The sequence below is a fragment of the Eleutherodactylus coqui genome, chromosome 4 (genome assembly GCF_035609145.1).
Source record: "Eleutherodactylus coqui strain aEleCoq1 chromosome 4, aEleCoq1.hap1, whole genome shotgun sequence".
NCBI classification, from domain to species: Eukaryota; Metazoa; Chordata; class Amphibia; order Anura; family Eleutherodactylidae; genus Eleutherodactylus; species Eleutherodactylus coqui.
This window is the reverse complement of record NC_089840.1, coordinates 287,512,619-287,529,978: the sequence shown is the minus strand read 5'-3', so window position 1 is coordinate 287,529,978 and position 17,360 is coordinate 287,512,619. Positions and strand designations below refer to the sequence as shown.

The 17,360-nt window shown below is 43.0% G+C and overlaps 1 protein-coding gene across 2 annotated transcripts in view; it reads left to right on the top strand.

Moving 5' to 3' along the window:
• The window catches only part of LOC136624387 (zinc finger protein 585A-like), a 144,958-nt gene that overhangs the window by 95,052 nt on the left and 32,546 nt on the right, over positions 1 to 17,360 (top strand). The window contains exons 1-3 of one of the 2 annotated variants that reach the window (XM_066598356.1): positions 6,486 to 6,661; positions 6,751 to 6,874; positions 11,465 to 13,669. In XM_066598356.1, the coding sequence (XP_066454453.1) occupies positions 6,638 to 6,661; positions 6,751 to 6,874; positions 11,465 to 12,906 (1,590 nt within the window). In that variant the 5' untranslated portion in view covers positions 6,486 to 6,637 and the 3' untranslated portion in view covers positions 12,907 to 13,669. Of the gene's footprint in view, positions 1 to 6,485; positions 6,662 to 6,750; positions 6,875 to 11,464; positions 13,670 to 17,360 lie in introns of those variants that run through there. The other variant, XM_066598358.1, reaches the window with a different exon arrangement.

Here is a 17,360-nt window from a genome sequence, read left to right as displayed (position 1 = left end):
TTCCCCACACCGCCCCTAGGCAGCGAGGCGTGTCCTGCGACCTTTCTGTAATGTTAATTGCGGATTGGATGGCTTCAATGTAAGCTTCACGTGGAATCCGGAGAAAAATGGAGCGTGCTCCAATTTTTTTTATTATTAATTTTAACATTTTTTTCCCTCTGCGGGCGTAAATTGTAGTTGATGTGCAGGAATAATCTCTTTCCCACAGCGGGCTCTGGGGGGTATTTGTTGCAGAGCCCGGAGGAGGGCGCCCACCCCAGATTCCGCAATGCAGATCCTCCTGTGTGCAGCGGCCATGATCTGTACAGCGGATGGGCGAAACGGTTCGCCATTAGACATGCGCAGTACAGATTCTTTTTAAACTACCGCTTTTCCCACCTCGTTGCTAGGTGATGACAGCGAATCCATAACCTTTCCACAATGTCCCTCAGATTCCTACCCCTATGACAGGTAATGTATGGTCTGTCGCCGAGGCACCCTACCAGATCTCCGTCCTTCAGTAGGATACTGCAATGTTTTTCGATTACTCTTCTGATGTTCGGACTGTTCATCATATGCTCCAATGATTCTGATCAGCTGTTTTTCTTCATTTTTGGATTCGACCGTTAATAATTCCCTTCTTCACCTTTGCCAATTCTCCAGCATTTATAAGAATATCACTTGGACATCCTCTGTCAAGGAACATTTTAGTCATTTCTTCTGCTTTATCATCAAAATCCAGTTCCTCAGAACAGTTTCTTCTGGTCCGTCTGAACTCACCCCTAGCTATCCCCTTTTGTGGGGGATGGGATGATAAACTTTCTAGTGCAGAAGATTGTGGGTAGCTGCGGCTTTCCTAAAAATTGTTGTTTGGCGATTTCCAGTCTCTGATTTGGGAATGGTGAGATCCATTTCCATTGGCATTTCCATTCCTTTATTGATGTATTGCAGGTGTAATATCTTGGCACCTCAACACAGAGAAGAGTTTTTGCTAAATCATCCCTTGTGCAAAGTTCAAAATATGCACTGAGTGTGGTTTTAGTGGTTTGGGTGGGGTGGATACTCGGTCACAGAAATTATCTTCATTAACATAGACCCGCTGACCGTTCTCTAAGCGCCCACTGAGGTGTGTTAGAGTGGAATGCCTTTCGTGTAATGGAAACCACAAAGGCCGCCACCCGGCTTGGTTGCTGCTGCCATAACGGCCGGACTGCTGTGTGTGTTCTTCATCTATTACATGTGTGAGCTCTGTGTTTCTGACACTGATAATGGTCGGTCGCTGCCTTCGTTAATGTATTTACATATATATTCTATCACACACTGAACTACAAGCCTCCACATTGATGAGGGCATTAAACATTATGGCAGAAGAGAGGAAGAAGGAACCACCCAACTATTATGGACATTAGCGTAACGGCCATTTTTATTGGCGCGGTTTGACCTCCATCTGCTGGCGCTCTTCGTCGGTATAGGGAGAATCCATTTTCATTGTGAACGGTCTTTGTGTAGCTTACGTGGAATTTTTTAGTGCATTTCCCATCTTTCATGCACGGGGATTGGGGATTTTCAGGGCCGCATGGACCATGAATCATACTTTTCCCATAATGTCACGTAGCGCCTTGTCACGGCTTGAATCAGATATTCCAGCACTGATGATGTTATCAATTTGAGTCAACTTGTCTTTTACCCGAAGTACCATGTGGCCATGTGGTCAGCCGTGCTGCTGCCATCCTATGGAATCCATAAAGCCCCGCACCGCTCCGTATATTTATCCGTTAGTTAACCCACATTAGTGTTTTATCTTTTAACCTAAAAACCCTTATAATTATATCATATCTATCAGTAGCGTTTGTCCCGACATCAGTTCATCGACTGTTTCTTTCCATGTTGGGTTACAGGTGACAGTAATAAATAAATCGGGGCGACCGTGGGTGCACACATGAGCGAATGTGTGGTGAGTATACTCATGCGGATATCGTGGGCTGTTTACAAGTGAAGACGGTCCAATAACCATTCTGCCTGAATTATTAGGACTGACATTTGTGTCACTTACTACAACATCTTGAAGATGGATGTAATTCTCTGCTCCTAACGTAGTCTGATTTACTGATATATATCGCAGGTATTCGCTTTCAGCCATAATGTACATATCGACATAAACTGATCGGCCTGTTGTCTGCATCGCGGTCTCATATTAAAATAGTTTACCTGGGTAATTTGTCATCACGGGCTGCAAGCTGTTCGCCTGTAAGCATGGCTGCGACTTCAAATATGTGAAGGGCTGTCACAGTGCAGAGAGATCAGCCCTATTCGCATCTGCGCAAGGAAAGACTAGAAGCAATAGGATGAAACTGAAAGGGAGGAGACACAGATTAGATATTAGACAGTGAGGGGGATCAATGAGTGGAACAGGTTACCACAGGAGGTGGCGAGTTTTCCTTCAATGGAAGTGTTAAAACAAAGGCTGGACAGACATCTGTCTGGGATGATGTAGTGAATCCTGCTCTGAGCAGGGGGTTGGACCCAATGACCCTGGAGGACCCGATGACCCTGGAGGTTCCTTTCAATTTTACCATTCTAGGATTCTATGGTACAATAACAATTCTGCCTGAATTATTACATTTGCGTCATTTACTACAACATCTTGAAGATGGATGTAATTCTCTGCTCCTAACGTAGTCTAATTTACTGATCTATATCGCAGGTATTCGCTTTCAGCCATAACGTACATATCAACATAAACTGATTGGCCAGTTGTCTACATCGTGGTGTCATATTAACAGGGTTTTCTCATATCATCATGTTGTCGGCATAAAAATCCAAACAGGAGACCTACTGCTAAGGAAAGGCCGGTTACGGGTTGGTTTGGGGTATGTCAAAGTGATACCCTTTCTGCTCCTTGTTAAAAATGAGTGGATATTGTAATGCTTTATAATATTTACATGTATCAGGCACCCTGGGTAATCTGTCATCACGGGCCTGTAAAACGATATCACAGTCTGCAAGCTGTTGGTCTGTAAGCATGGCTGTGACTTCATCTATCAGTGGTGTGTTATATCGTCTCCTGTGTTCCCCACCTGGCGGACGGTCTGGGTGCATCACTAATTATAATCTCCCGGTATTCTGTCTAAAGCAGTTATGAAAGTGATAAGATGGTTATCTTCATGCAGCATTCTTTGGATTTTTAGAGCAGTATCTTTTCCAACCTCTTGAATATTCTGACATCTGCGGTCGGCTTCATTATTTACATCCCCCATGAAGCAAAGAGCCAATTCTATGGTAAAGTTGACCTTGGATTGTGATAGTAGGTGAAAACCCGGCATTCTGACTTCCCTCTCCGCACCAAATGACGTCATCTGGAAGCACAAATTGTATTTCCTAATTCTATTTAAGAAACTTCATGATTCACTGCAATCCTACAAAGTACAGTTTTTAGCGGTTCCTCTGGCTCGCCCAGTAGTGGGGGTAAGATTTTCCCACCAGAACAACAAATGCCAACTGTTTCCTCCTTCCATTTTGGCGCTTCGAAATGCCTACATTTTTGATTCATTTTCCTTATGATTACTAATTGATGATAAACTAAGTCAATCAATGGCTCATAATGAAATGCGGCATCATGAAAAGGCTCCCACGCCCTATGTACAAACACACGTTTAGCAAATAAAACATGCTGTTTTTGTGAGTCTTCAGGCGTTTCTGCAGCTGTCAGAGATGTGTGACGCTCAGCATCTAAAATCTGAAGGGCCCGAGTTGGCTCTAGGGCAGGGCTTTCCAAACTGTGCGATTGTCATAGGCTCCGATGGAGGGTCTAGGTCTCCTCTGTAGTGGTGTCCTGACAGGCTGTACTGAGGAAAGCGACACCCAGGAATGCAGATCACATGAGCCGGCTCCTATTATGTGATCTGCGTTGCTATGTCGACCCCAGGTGCTGGACGTTCATCTGCTCAGTACATTCTGTCCGGACCCCACTACAGCGGTAAGTAGAGTGCGGACCAATGGCTCCTTCACACTGGTGTAAGCAATATCAGGCTATGTTCTATGTACTGATATCGCCATTGCCATCCATCTGAACCCGTTGGATGCGAGGCATTTACATGTGGAAACACCCTGGTATCACTGCGGGGCTAAACTGATTCCCCGACGCGGCTCTGACATGATTCATAGTTGTGCTTCTAGCAACTCACAAATCTCGCAGGATTGCGAGATGCCAATGTCTCTGTAGCTCTAAGAGACACATGCCGCTCATAATCTAAAGTCCGCCGGGCCTGAGATGCTCCGGGGTCTCTTCTGCTCTAAGAGCAGCTTGTCCTTCAGCTTGTCCTTTCAGCTTGTCTTTCAGCTTGTCCTTTCAGCTTGTCCTTTCAGCTTGTCCTTCAGCTTGTCCTTCAGCTTGTCCTTCAGCTTGTCCTTCAGCTTGTCCTTTCAGCTTGTCCTTTCAGCTTGTCCTTTAGCTTGTCCTTTAGCTTGTCCTTTCAGCTTGTCCTTTCAGCTTGTCCTTCAGCTTGTCCTTCAGCTTGTCCTTCAGCTTGTCCCTCAGCTTGTCCCTCAGCTTGTCCTTCTGCTTGTCCTTCAGCTTGTCCTTCAGCTTGTCCTTCTGCTTGTCCTTCTGCTTGTCCTTCTGCTTGTCCTTCTGCTTGTCCTTCTGCTTGTCCTTCTGCTTGTCCTTCTGCTTGTCCTTCTGCTTGTCCTTCAGCTTGTCCTTCAGCTTGTCCTTCTGCTTGTCCTTCAGCTTGTCCTTCAGCTTGTCCTTCAGCTTGTCCTTCTGCTTGTCCTTCTGCTTGTCCTTCAGCTTGTCCTTCTGCTTGTCCCTCAGGTTGTCCTTCCGCTTGTTGATGCCTTCTTGCCTCGGAGCGGAATCTTTGGCTCTAGTAATTTTCGGAGCTCGAGCTCTACTAGAGCCGTGCGCTAGATCTGACATCAGATGAGCGGCATATTAAAAGAAGACCAAAAAATGGATAGGAAATACGATTATCAAAAGATAACCATTTCTTACTGCTGAGGTAAAATAAAAGCTGCGCTGTGATTGGTTGCTATGGGCAACACAGATTTTCTTTAAACTCTCAATCCATGTTAATGTATTTTTCGTTCATGTTTAAATCCCAGGAAACGCCGAGTATCCCTGCCAGCTTAATAATCACATGTGTGGCAACGATATCTGCCTGTTTGTGTAGGTATAGCTTATGATGTGCCCACCCATTACCCTCCGCCTCGCGGCACGGGGGTGTGTCTGCACATCACCAATAAATCTGTCTTGTCGCGCTCCCTAGAGAACTCTATAAATGTTCAGGATACAACCTAGCCGATGTCCTTCCTCAAGATGCAGCGATCTCCCTGCCAAACTACATCATAACTGCTTCAGCCGTGAAAAGGGAACAGACAGACGGACGGACGGACAGTTACTGCCGCATTATAATATCAGTATGGAGATGGAGATCTTGTTGAGGATTCCCCAGGAGCTTCATGCTGCACATTGGAAGGACCGAGACCCGCAATAGAAATATATGAAATCCCCATAAGTGATGCCTGCTGTGCCGTCTCTCTGCAGCGTCGGGGAGAGTTATTAACATTTCAGCCGGTTTTCGGACTGTATTACGCTGGGAATTTCCCACCTGTAATTCTGCAGCTCATAGTCTGCAGGTTATTCACTGCACTGAAAGAATAGTGATTCCCGGAGCGACCGTGGTGGGGGGATGGATGGAACTTGTCCTCTGCCCCTTGTGATCCCAGGTGAGAGGACGTGGGAGGTCACCGAGCTCTAGATATACTGCTTTATACTGACATCACTGTTGTAACCTGTGACTGACTGTAGCAATCATGTGAAGATGCCTTCATCTCCAACATGGAGGAACTGACTTGACAAACTATTCACCTCCTGTTCCATCCCGTATAAAGAGAGAACACGACATCTACACTTTATTATCTCCTCACCGGTTTTCCTTATAATGTCCAGTAATTGTATTATTACAGGGGGTTTTGTATGATGTTACATTGTCTCGTCTTCTTCCCATTCAGGATCCTCGGCTGATATCTTCTATATCAGATAATTATTCTGATTGACCCGACAAGGATGGAGAGGAACCGGGACAAGATGGCGGAGAGTATATTCACCCTCACCCTAGAGATACTCTTCCAGGTTACAGGAGAGGTGAGAGATTCTGGGGATGACGTCACGTTCCATCATTCTTATATCTGTCAGTCTGTTCACATCTACGGCAGAGAATTTACTGCTGATTAATTCATAAATGCCAGAAAATAATAGAGCCGGCCGGGCAGTTTTGCTGGTAAAATAACAGATACCCAACAGATCTATTATAAGGCAATGGGGCTCTTGGGTGCTGCTGATGTTGGCCATATAATAGATCGGACACTTGATGAGTAGAACAAAGAAATTGATGAACACAGATGTGAACAGAATCTTAATAACCTATGGATATAATTGGAGACATGAAGGATTCTGTGAATATCTGCAGTAATATTTATGGATGTTTCTCCCCATAAACAGGATTACACGGTAGTGAAGAAGACTTCTAGTGATGGCTGTCAGGCCCCGGTGTCTGATGGATGGGGAAGACCCCTGAGCCCAATCACAGGGCCTCCACCTCACCCCCTGATACTGGAGGAGATTAATGAGCAGAAGATCCTAGAACTCACCAACAAGATGATTGCGCTGCTGACTGGAGAGGTGATGCTGCTGGGAATGCTGGGACATTATACAGTAACGCTATGGCGGTATAACATGTCTGGGTGATGACGGTATCATTGTGTTGTCAGGTTCCTATAAGGTGTCAGGACATCACTGTCTATTTCTCCATGGAGGAGTGGGAGTATTTAGAAGGACACAAGGATCTGTACAAGGACGCCATGATGGAGGACCACCAGCCTGCCTCATCACCAGGTAATAGATAGGACTAAATATTTTACAGCTTGTGAATCAGGATAAAGATCTGATCCATATTTATGCTACAGAGACACCTGTGGGGGAAAACGGATGTGTAAGGCCGATTTTACATGGCCAAGAAACTTGTACAAGATTTGTGCATTGGAGAGCACAAATCTCGCATAAAAATAGAATCATAGAATGAGACCTCCAAAGTCATCGGGTCCAACCCCTGCTCAATGCAGGATCACAAAACAATCCAAAATAGATGTCCATCTACCCTCTGTTTGAAGGCTTCCATTGAATTAGAACTCACCACCTTCATTGGCAACCTGTTCCACTCACTGATCACCCTTCAAATTTGTCTGTCTTTCTTTAAATTATATTTCAGATAAGGTCTGACTAAGGAAGAGTAGAGGGAGATAATCAGCTCACCTAATCTAGATGCTGTGATTCTCGTAACGCATTCCAAAATTGTGTTGCCTATTGTGTTGCTTCATCACACTGTTGACTCATGTTCAGTTTGTGATCTATTAGTTAACCCAAGTCCTTTTCACATGTGCTGCTGCTTAGCCCAATTCTGCATGTGCTTTTTTCATTTTATTTGCCCAGATGTAGGATCTTGCATTTCTCCTTGTTAAATATTATTCTGTTAGTCGCCGCCCACTGTTCAAGATTTTCGAGATCTTTTGAATCCTCCCGCACACCTTTGTAGTGTTAGCTATTCCTCCTAACTTTGTGTCGATGGCAAATTTGATGAGTTTTTCCTCAATTCCCTCCACAAAATCATTTAAAAAAATGTTGAATGGCACTGGGCCCAGGATATAGCCTTGTCAGTGATTCTGTCATAGATGGAAATCAGATTAGTATTACTTGTTTGTTGCAAACAGATGCTGGCTTCAGTTAATTACTCCATTCTCATTCAAGTACTTGCATATATGCTGTTTAATAATTTGTTCAAAGATCTTTACCAGTGTAAAAGTCAGGCTCACAAGCTTGTAGTTTCTTGGGACCACTTTTTTCCCTTTTTTTGAAGATGCAGAAAACATTTTCCACTTACCAATCTAGTTGGACTTCTGTTAGGATGTAAAAGTTGTTCCGTCTCAACATAATTTTTAACCAATTCACCATTCTCATCTTGTAAACATTCTATGGCATCTTTGACTATTCTTTTGCTTTTGACATAACCCCAAAATGCTTTTTTATTGCCTTTGGCCTCTATTACGAGTTTTAATTCATTATTAGCTTTAGCTTTTCTGACCCTTGCCCTACAGTTTCTGCAGATCGCACTATATTCTTCTTTAGATATTCCCCGCTCTTTCCATTTGATACACATATGTATCTTCCTTTTTAACATCTGTGTAAGTTCTGTGTTCATCCAGACTAATTTCTTTATTGTTCAAAATGTTTTTATTGGGTTTTCGAGTCACATTAACATTGGCTTTAAATCGTTTGCTTCTCACTGGTTCTATTTCCATTAAGTGTGAACAAAATAACGTTTTGTGAAAAAAGATAAGATAATCTAAATATCAAAATATAAAAGTGAAAGATAGAGAGGGAGTAAAAGTTAAGCGAAAGAAAGGTAAGAGGGTCAGAAGGTGGGTTGACGGGGTGAGGGAGGTGGGGAGTGCCCCCGGCATCGCAAGAACAGCTCTCAATTAACACAGCGTAGACTACTAATTTCTTTAAATGCTTCCCATTCTTCTTTATTTTAGGGATTGTTAATGATTGTGCTTTGAGAATCTCATTACATAATATTTCCCAACCTTCTTGAACATTTCTTACCTAAAGAACATCCAGCGATTGGATTTTTCATACCCTCTTCAATGTCTGCCTTTCTGAAATTCAACCATTAGGTCTGAGTCTTCTCAGGTCTTCCTCCCCTTGTTGTCCAAAATTCAAGGATAGCATGAGCACTGCCTCCTTAGGTCCCAGACACCCATACATGCTCAACCATTTTCTACCTGTTGGTAAGAATTAGGTCCAAGATGGCAGATCCCCTTTTTTTCTCTTGTACCTTTTGGAAGATAAAGTTGCCAGATAAAGCTGATAAGAATGTTGGACCAATTACTTTTGTCAGGAGAGAGATTCCCAACATATATCTGGATAGTTAAAATCCCCCATAATCACTATGTTGGGCTTTTTTGAGAACTTGGCCATCTGATGAGGAAAGAGTTCATCCATATCATCTGCTTATCCTGGTGGTCTGTAGCAAAGGCCTACAATGGTGTCCTTTCTGTTGTTCTCTCCTTGTATTCTTATGCAAACAGTTTCTACTGAACTCCCAGCTCTGAAGCTTGAGTCTCTGTGGGGATGAATGTTTTCCTAACATACAACGCAATACCTGCTCCTTTTTTATTAGATCTGATTCTTATTAAAAAGGTTCTATCCTTCAACTCTTTTATTCCAATCTTATGTCTCATCCCAGCAAGTTTCCGTGATGCCTATGACATCATATTTCTCTTCCTGTGTTAGAAGCTCCAAGTCTCCTTGTTTGTTTCCCATGCTCTGTGTATTTGTGTAAAATCATTTTTGTTTGTGATCGGTGTCTCTTACTCCTCTACTTTCCTTCAGATTTTTTTTGGTTTTTGTTCTTTCTTTCCACTTGTAATAGCGAGGTTCTCAAATGTATTAATTGTGTGTTTTTACGTGGCCTTTCTCTTCTCTTCCCATATTGTTCTAGTTTAAAGCTCTCCTGATGAGTGTAGCAGGGTTCCTGCCAAATAGATGCTTTCCTGTCTTTGTAAGGTGCAACCCGTCTCTAGTGAGCAGTCCATCATATAGGGAATTCACTCCCATGTTCTAGGAATCCAAATCTTTGCTGATGGCACCATTGGCGCAGCCAGTTGTTCACCTCTAGAATCCTGTTCCATCGTCTTATTCCATGGCCATTCACTGGGAGGATGGATGAGAAGACCACCTGTGCTCCTAGTTCCTTCACTTTCTTGCCGAGGGCTTCAAAGTCTCTGAAGATAGTTGCAAGGTCCTTTTTTGCAGTGTCATTTGTCCCTACATGGATTAGTAGGAATGGGTGATGTTCTGTTGGACTGAAGAGTCTTGACAGCCTTTTAGACACATCTTTGATTAGTGCACCTGGAAGACAGCACACCTCCCGTGAGGTTATGTCAGGTCTACAGAAAGCGGCCTCTGTTCCTCTCAATAGGGAATCCCCCACAACCACTACAGACAGCGGCCTCTGTTCCTCTCAATAGGGAATCCCCCGCAACCAGCACTTTCCCTTTTCTTCTTCTACTCCATCCAAGAGGATTATTTACTATACTGTTCTTTGTGGGTGAAGGCATTTCTTGATGTACCTCTTCATTGTTCTCCTGCGTGAGAGCCTTTTACCTGTTCCTGAGCAGTATGGGTACTGACTGACTGCTGATCCTCTGGCTTGTTTGGGTCACATGCTTCTATTCCTCTGCTTCTGCAGGTATACTAAAGTTTTCTTTTCCTTCAACATTTTCTTCCTTCAACATTTTTTTCTGAAGTCTTCCTCTTCCTTAATGAGTTTCAGTGCAGCTATTCTCTCCTGAAGACTTAGCACCTTTTCCTCCAATAGAGAAACAAGCTTGCATTTCTGGCAGATGAAGTTTGGCTTTTCCTCTGGTAGGTCTGTAAATATGTATCATACGATGCATATTTACCACCATATTGATTCTTACGCCTTCCATGTTGTCAGTTGATGTCCGCTTACAAGCTTCTAGTGATGATATGTAACTTATAAGAGTACGGTGCATTGTCTGTCAATGTCCTCTGAGCAGCTAGAACTGGCTTAACCCAGCAATCTTCCCGCTCACAGCGACTCTTCACAGAATGCATTGGTAACGCAGGTTATGTTCATTTGCTCACAACGGGCTAACATGTCCCGGTATATATGGCTATTTAGCCTAATGAGTTCCAAATGTGTTCCTTTTTCATGGAATTGCAGAGCGTATTCCACATCCCGGTGCGCAAATGTGTATAAAAATACAGCAGGTCCTATTTTTTTGCGTGCACAAAAGCGGTAAATGACAATTAATCGATTGAAATCAATGGGTTCTATTTTCTACTTATTGCATGCACAAATATGCCTGTGTGAAGCCGCCCTAATGTTTCCCTACAAACAGTGATGACAGGCGCACCGATACATGAAATTAATAATATCAAGAGAACACCCTGGTAGCCTGACATCATGATTTACTGGTCCTTGCTCTGAGATCTACTGTTAAAGTACAATATGTTTTGCCACCAGTGTTGATATTTGGATGTTACTACCTGCCTTTCAATTTCTATGGACATTTTATATAGAAATGTTATAACATATACTTGAAATTAAAGGAGCGCACCCAGAAAACGTTTTATTTGTCTGTGTGGATTTGACAAAGTGGATTTAATGTAGTAAAGAGCAGCTTTATTCCTAAAATGTCTATTTTGTTCCAGTCTCCAGTCCTGCCCATGTAACTAATAACCATTAACGTGTCCATGTAACAATAGATTAATTGACCTCCAGTCTGCAGTAGGATTTGGCTAGCCACAATGTGTAATGCTAAAAAGCTTACACAGAGTGCTCCTTATTGGTTGTATTACTAAAAAAAATAAAATAAAATCTGTTTGTTTTTCTGGCAGATGACGGCACCAGAAGGTCAGAGGAACATCTGACATCAACAGATTTTAAATTACATGTTTATGATATCCTACAAGACACAAGAAGAACACAAGAAGAACCTGCCATTATCCAAGATATATCCTCAACCCTTGAGAACAAAGATCTATCATCTGATCCTTCTAAGCAGATCCTATATTTTTATTCATCACAGCAAAATAAAATTCACAGTAGTAGTGTTGAACAACGGAAATATCACACAAGGAAGAAGCCATTTTCATGTTCAGAATGTGGAAAAGGTTTCACCCTGAAATCAAATCTTGCTACACATCAGAGAATTCACACAGGAGAGAGGCAATATTCATGTTCTGAATGTGGGAAAGGATTTAACCAAAAAGCACATCTTGTTAGACATCAGAGAAATCACACAGGGGAGAAACCATATTCATGTTCAGAATGCGGGAAATGTTTTAACCAAAAATCACGTCTTGTAGAACATCAAAGAAATCACACAGGGGAGAAACCATATTCATGTTCAGAATGTGGCAAATGTTTTAACCAGAAATCAATTCTTGTTACACATCAGAGAAATCACACAGGTGAGAAACCATATTCATGTTCGGAATGTGGCAAAGGTTTTACTCAGAAATCGCATCTTATAGCACATCAGAGAAATCACACAGGGGAGAAACCATATTCATGTTCAGAATGTGGGAAAGGTTTTAGTCAGAAGTCATATCTTGTAGTACATCAGAGAAATCATACAGGGGAGAAACCATATTTATGTTCTGAATGTGGGAAATGTTTTACAGACAAATTAGTCCTTCTGAAACACACAAAAAGTCACACAGGAGAGAAACCATATTCATGCTCAGAATGTGGGAAAAGTTTTAACCAGAAATTCCATCTTGTCAACCATCAGAGAAGTCACTCGGGGGAAAAGCCATATTTATGTTCTGAATGTGGGAAAGCTTTTAACCAGAAATCATATCTTCTTAGACATCAGAGAACTCACACAGGGGAGAAGCCATATTCATGTTCTGAATGTGGGAAATGTTTTAGAGAGAAATCAGTTCTTCTTAAACACAAAAGAATTCACACAGGGGAGAAACCATTTTCATGTTCAAAATGTAGGAAAGATTTTAAGCAGAAATCCCACCTTGTTAAACACCAGAGAATTCACACAGGGGAGAAAAGATATTCATGTTCTGAATGTGGGAAATGTTTTACAGACAAATCCGTTTTTCTTAAACACAAAAGAATTCACACAGAGGAGAAACTATATTCATGTTCAGAATGTGGGAAAGGTTTTAAGCGAAAATTACATCTTGTCAACCATCAGAGAACTCACACAGGAGAGAAGCCATTCTCATGTTCTCAGTGTGGGAAATGTTTTACTCGGAAATCAGGCCTTGTATATCATCAGCAAAAGTCACACAACGGTGCAGCCATAGTCATGTTTTGAATGCAAGAATTATTTTTACCCACAGATCACACCTCCCTAAATTTTAACCCCTTAGGACCTTCCTCTTTTTTTCCATTTTCAGTTTTTACCAACCCGCTCCTTTTAAAAAATCATAACCCTTTTATTTATTCAATGATATAGCTCTCTGAGAGCTTGTTTTTTGCAGGACGAGTTGTATTTTTCAATGGTACTACATAATGTGCCATATAATGTACTGAAAAAGTTTTAAAAAATTCTTAGTGGAGTGAAATGGAAAAAAAATGAAATTTCCCTATCTTTGGGTGCGTCTTGTTTCTACGGCGTACACACTGCAACAAAAACGACATAACTTTTCTATGGTGACGTCAACCAAAGTGCATGCGCAGGTGAGTCACTGACACGTAGGCATTATGCCAAATGAGCTCCACTATGTAGCCTGGTGTTGCTCAATCCGGTTGCTAAGGTGATACTAACTAGTGTGCACGCGCAGGTGGGTCACTGACGGTGGCAGGTTTTTCTTGTGTATGACCGGGCAAGGGCTGTCTAGAACTGATAGTGCACATGCGCGGGGTGCTATATGCACGTGAGATTTTAACTAAGGATGGGTGCATGAGACGCTGGTCTGATTACAATGCAGTCCTTTTGGACACAAGATTTGTTGAGCTTGGTGACCTGAGACCAATCCTGATTGACCTATGATGTGCACGGTATGTGGGGGCGGTGTTTTATGTCCATTTCTGATTGGCTGTTTTATGCTATTTAATGTCTCGAAACGGTGCTTTTAGTGGATTAAATAAAGATACATCTTTGGATGTGAATTTGCAATAAGAAGGTTCCTGTGTGCGCTGCTTATGCAACGTCTGCTGTAACAACTTTATGTTATGTGTCAATATGGTTACTAAGATACCAAATTTATAGTTTTTGCTGTACTACTTTTTAAATTTTTTTTCAAATATATTTAGTTTTTTAAAATTATTTTCTGCTGCGATCTTCTGACAGCTATAACTTTTTCCTATTTTCATCAACATAGTTGTGCGATATTTCATTTTGTGCGGCTTATCGGAGCTGTTGCTGCCGAGTTTTGGCTATAAGACACAGCCGGGAGGCGGCGTGGCTAGCGCATGGCGAAATAGGTCATATAGCCGGAGAGCTCACACAGCACCTACCCATTAATAGATGCTAAACCACAAGCATATACCCACTAGGGAGACCCCAGGACTTGCGATGGGTTGGCGGAAGGCAGGCAAACCTGATGCGGCATCAGAAGCAGGAGATAGCAGGGTGCTGGAGTGTTTACTCAGTGCCCCGTGCGAAACAGATGGACCCAAGATGGCACCAGATCCTCCAGGACGGTGCGTGCAGGAGACCCACATGGAGGAGATGGAAGTGGAGGGTCCCCCTGCAGACCCGGCCAGCATGGAGATGGAGAAGACATCTTCTACGCAGAGACAAGTGGCTGACTGCGGCTCCAGAGACTGACGGCACCCAGTGCTGAGCAACAGCGAGTACAGCCAGCAGCAGCAGCCATGCTACACTGCAGGGACTCTCACCCCCCTCCCTCATAGGAAGCAATACTTGACCCTTCCGAGAGGGGTAGTAGCCCACTGTAGGCCGTTTCACAGACACTATCTCCTGTAACACCTGGAGTTGTATACACCACAGTGCAAGAAACTGCAGCAGTGACCCCAAGTGAGGGAAGAGAAGAAGCTTGGAAGGCACGCACAATGGTAATTCCTACTAAGTCATACAAACAAGCTTTACAGTCGCAGGCAGACCAGATTGTGAGCCTCACTATGCATCTTGATGACATAGTAGAAATAATTTATGCATTAGAGGCCTTATGGAAGAAGTAGGGGAGAGCCAGCTAGAAGCTTGGGCTCAAGCCCTCTTTTTGCTCCTGTTGGACCACCCGTCTGAGTGTCCTGCTGAAATTGATAGGATTCACAGGGTGCTGGGTCCCAAGACACCTGACGTCAACCGTCCTAGAGACATAATTTGCAGAATACATTTTTTCAGAGACAAAGACCCCAAACTCCGCAAAGAAAGAGAACAGCCAGACCTTCTTATGGAAAAAGGCAAATCAATAATCATATTGCAGGACTTGGCGCGTCATACACTCCAGCTGCGGAAAGCTCTGTGACCTCTCCTGTCAGCCTTGAAGGAACAGGGAATACAATATCGTTAAAGGTTTCCATTCTCCGTGTTGGCTAAAAAGATGAAAGATCGTCTGTTTTCTGCACACTGAGTGACCTCCCCAAATTCTTAGGGGTATTTGAACTACCCATGATAGCACTTCCTGAGTGGCCTACACCACCTAGCTTGCTTATGCAGGCCTCACAGGAACAGGGGAAGACAGCACAGCCCAGAAGATAACAGAAAGTCGCAGGGGAATTACTCGAAACGAGTAGGTTCGCTCATCTCTAGTATTTAGCATATAGTTAGTAAGGAGACGATTACACCGAGGATCCCAGCCCTGACATTGTGGGATTTATAAGGACAATTTCCATGTTTGAAACAGATAATTCTATAGGGGATAATTGAATGAAACATTTAGAGCAGTGAAACCGGTTATGGCTCCTCCCTTCCATCCACCTCATTGTTATTGGTTGTCTACTAGGAAAGGGTTTGGAGATTACAATATGCAGATATGATATTATCACTGCTCCTCGGCAAGACGACCCAACGGTCATATCTTAGGGGTAGATTGTACCAGAAGCCGAGCGCCTCACAGAAAGACTAATAGTTATGCAAATAGGAAGATGGAACAATGCCTCCACAGTACCGCCTATATGTCTTCTCACACCTTCTAGATACTCCCTAAGAGCTCTTTCACTCAAGAGCTGTCCGTGCGCAGTGCAGCCGCGTGCAAAGCTCTCAGCTATACTGCTCCATAAGGATCGCTTGAATGAGCTTATTCTAACAACTGAGAAATAGCCCGTTCACATGATCCGAGGTACATGGAGCATACATAGAAGTGTATGGAAAGCACGCAGCAGAGATACTACAGGTCCTATTTTTGCGTGCACCATGGAGCTGACATGCAAGTTTGACTCGCATATCCTATCTTTGTTAGATGTGCAATTTTAGCGCGTTTCACAATCATTCATGTGAGCGCTTCTATAGGCATCTATTGGTTCCTATAGAAGCGCTTTCTGTACGCACCTCTGTTTTGCCAACTGGAAAACAACCAGTTCGGATACGGCTTTAACCCCTTGAGTGGCGGGTTTCCTACCACCCTGTCGTGCCCACCAGGGCAGGTTTTTTAAAATGGTCAAATCATTGAATTTCAACAAATTTTGCAGTTGCGTCTCAAGAGCCATAACTTTTTCATTTTTCCATTGACATGGCCATATGAGGGCTTGTTTTTTGCGGGACAAGTTGTGATTTTTTAAACAGGGGGGAGGAAAAAAAGAAATGGGGAAAAAAGAAAAAAAGGGGCCATGTCATTAAGGGGTTAAATAATGCATTAACTTCCTTCTCTGGGTCATTACGATGCATGGATACCACATGTGTGATTGTATTTTTGATTTTTTACAAAGTAAAGGGAGACAAGTGTTTTTATAATTTTTTTAATAATTTTTTTACTTTTTTTTTTATTTATTTTTTTTGTCCCTTTAGGGGACTTCCACAGGGACCCATCAGGACCCCTGATCACATTCCGGGAGTCCGATGGTGACAGCCCTTTACATGCTGCAGTGACAACCCTTTACATGCTGCAGTCACATAGACTGCAGCATGTAAAGGGTTAACACAGCAGAGATCGGAGGTTTTCTCTGATCTCTGCTGTAAAAGCAGGTACCTAGCTGTCCTCTGACAGCTAACAACCAGCTCTCCCTGCCACAGAGACCATCGGCTTGCTTCTGACAAGCCGATGGTCTCTATGGCAACCTGTAAACAAACAAATGCAGGAGGTTGCCGGCATATCGGCAATATCTTCTGCTGGTTTTTCAAAGCCCTTACTTTGTTCTCTGTGGGTCTGTGCAGGCAGAGCACACTGTCACAGCTTGTGGCATTGTGCTCTGCAGCTCCCATAGTGATACATAGCCCGGAAATCTTCCGGGCTATGTTGCTATGAGCAGTGGAGCTCGTCCCCGGAAAGTTTCCGGGCGTGCCACTCAAGGGGTTAAAGAAGTACAAGTGGGTGGATGAAACACAATTTACTAATACAAATGAATAAAGAATAAAAAAATAAAACAAAGTTACATAAAAATAGGTGATATTACATAAACGTCTTGGTAAACAATAGTTAAACATTGGTTACATTAATACTCGCATCACAAGAGCCATAGGTGTACTTACCTGCTTTGTGCATCAACCAGAGAAGCAATGATGAAAAGCCAGAAAACAGGAGGGCATCTTGGGAATGACACTGTGAGAGGGCATTCCCCATCACGGGTCCAAAATGCTTCTTACAATATCCATCCACGTCTGGACACACTCAGAAAATCTTTTTCTTTCCTCAACTTCACTTTTTA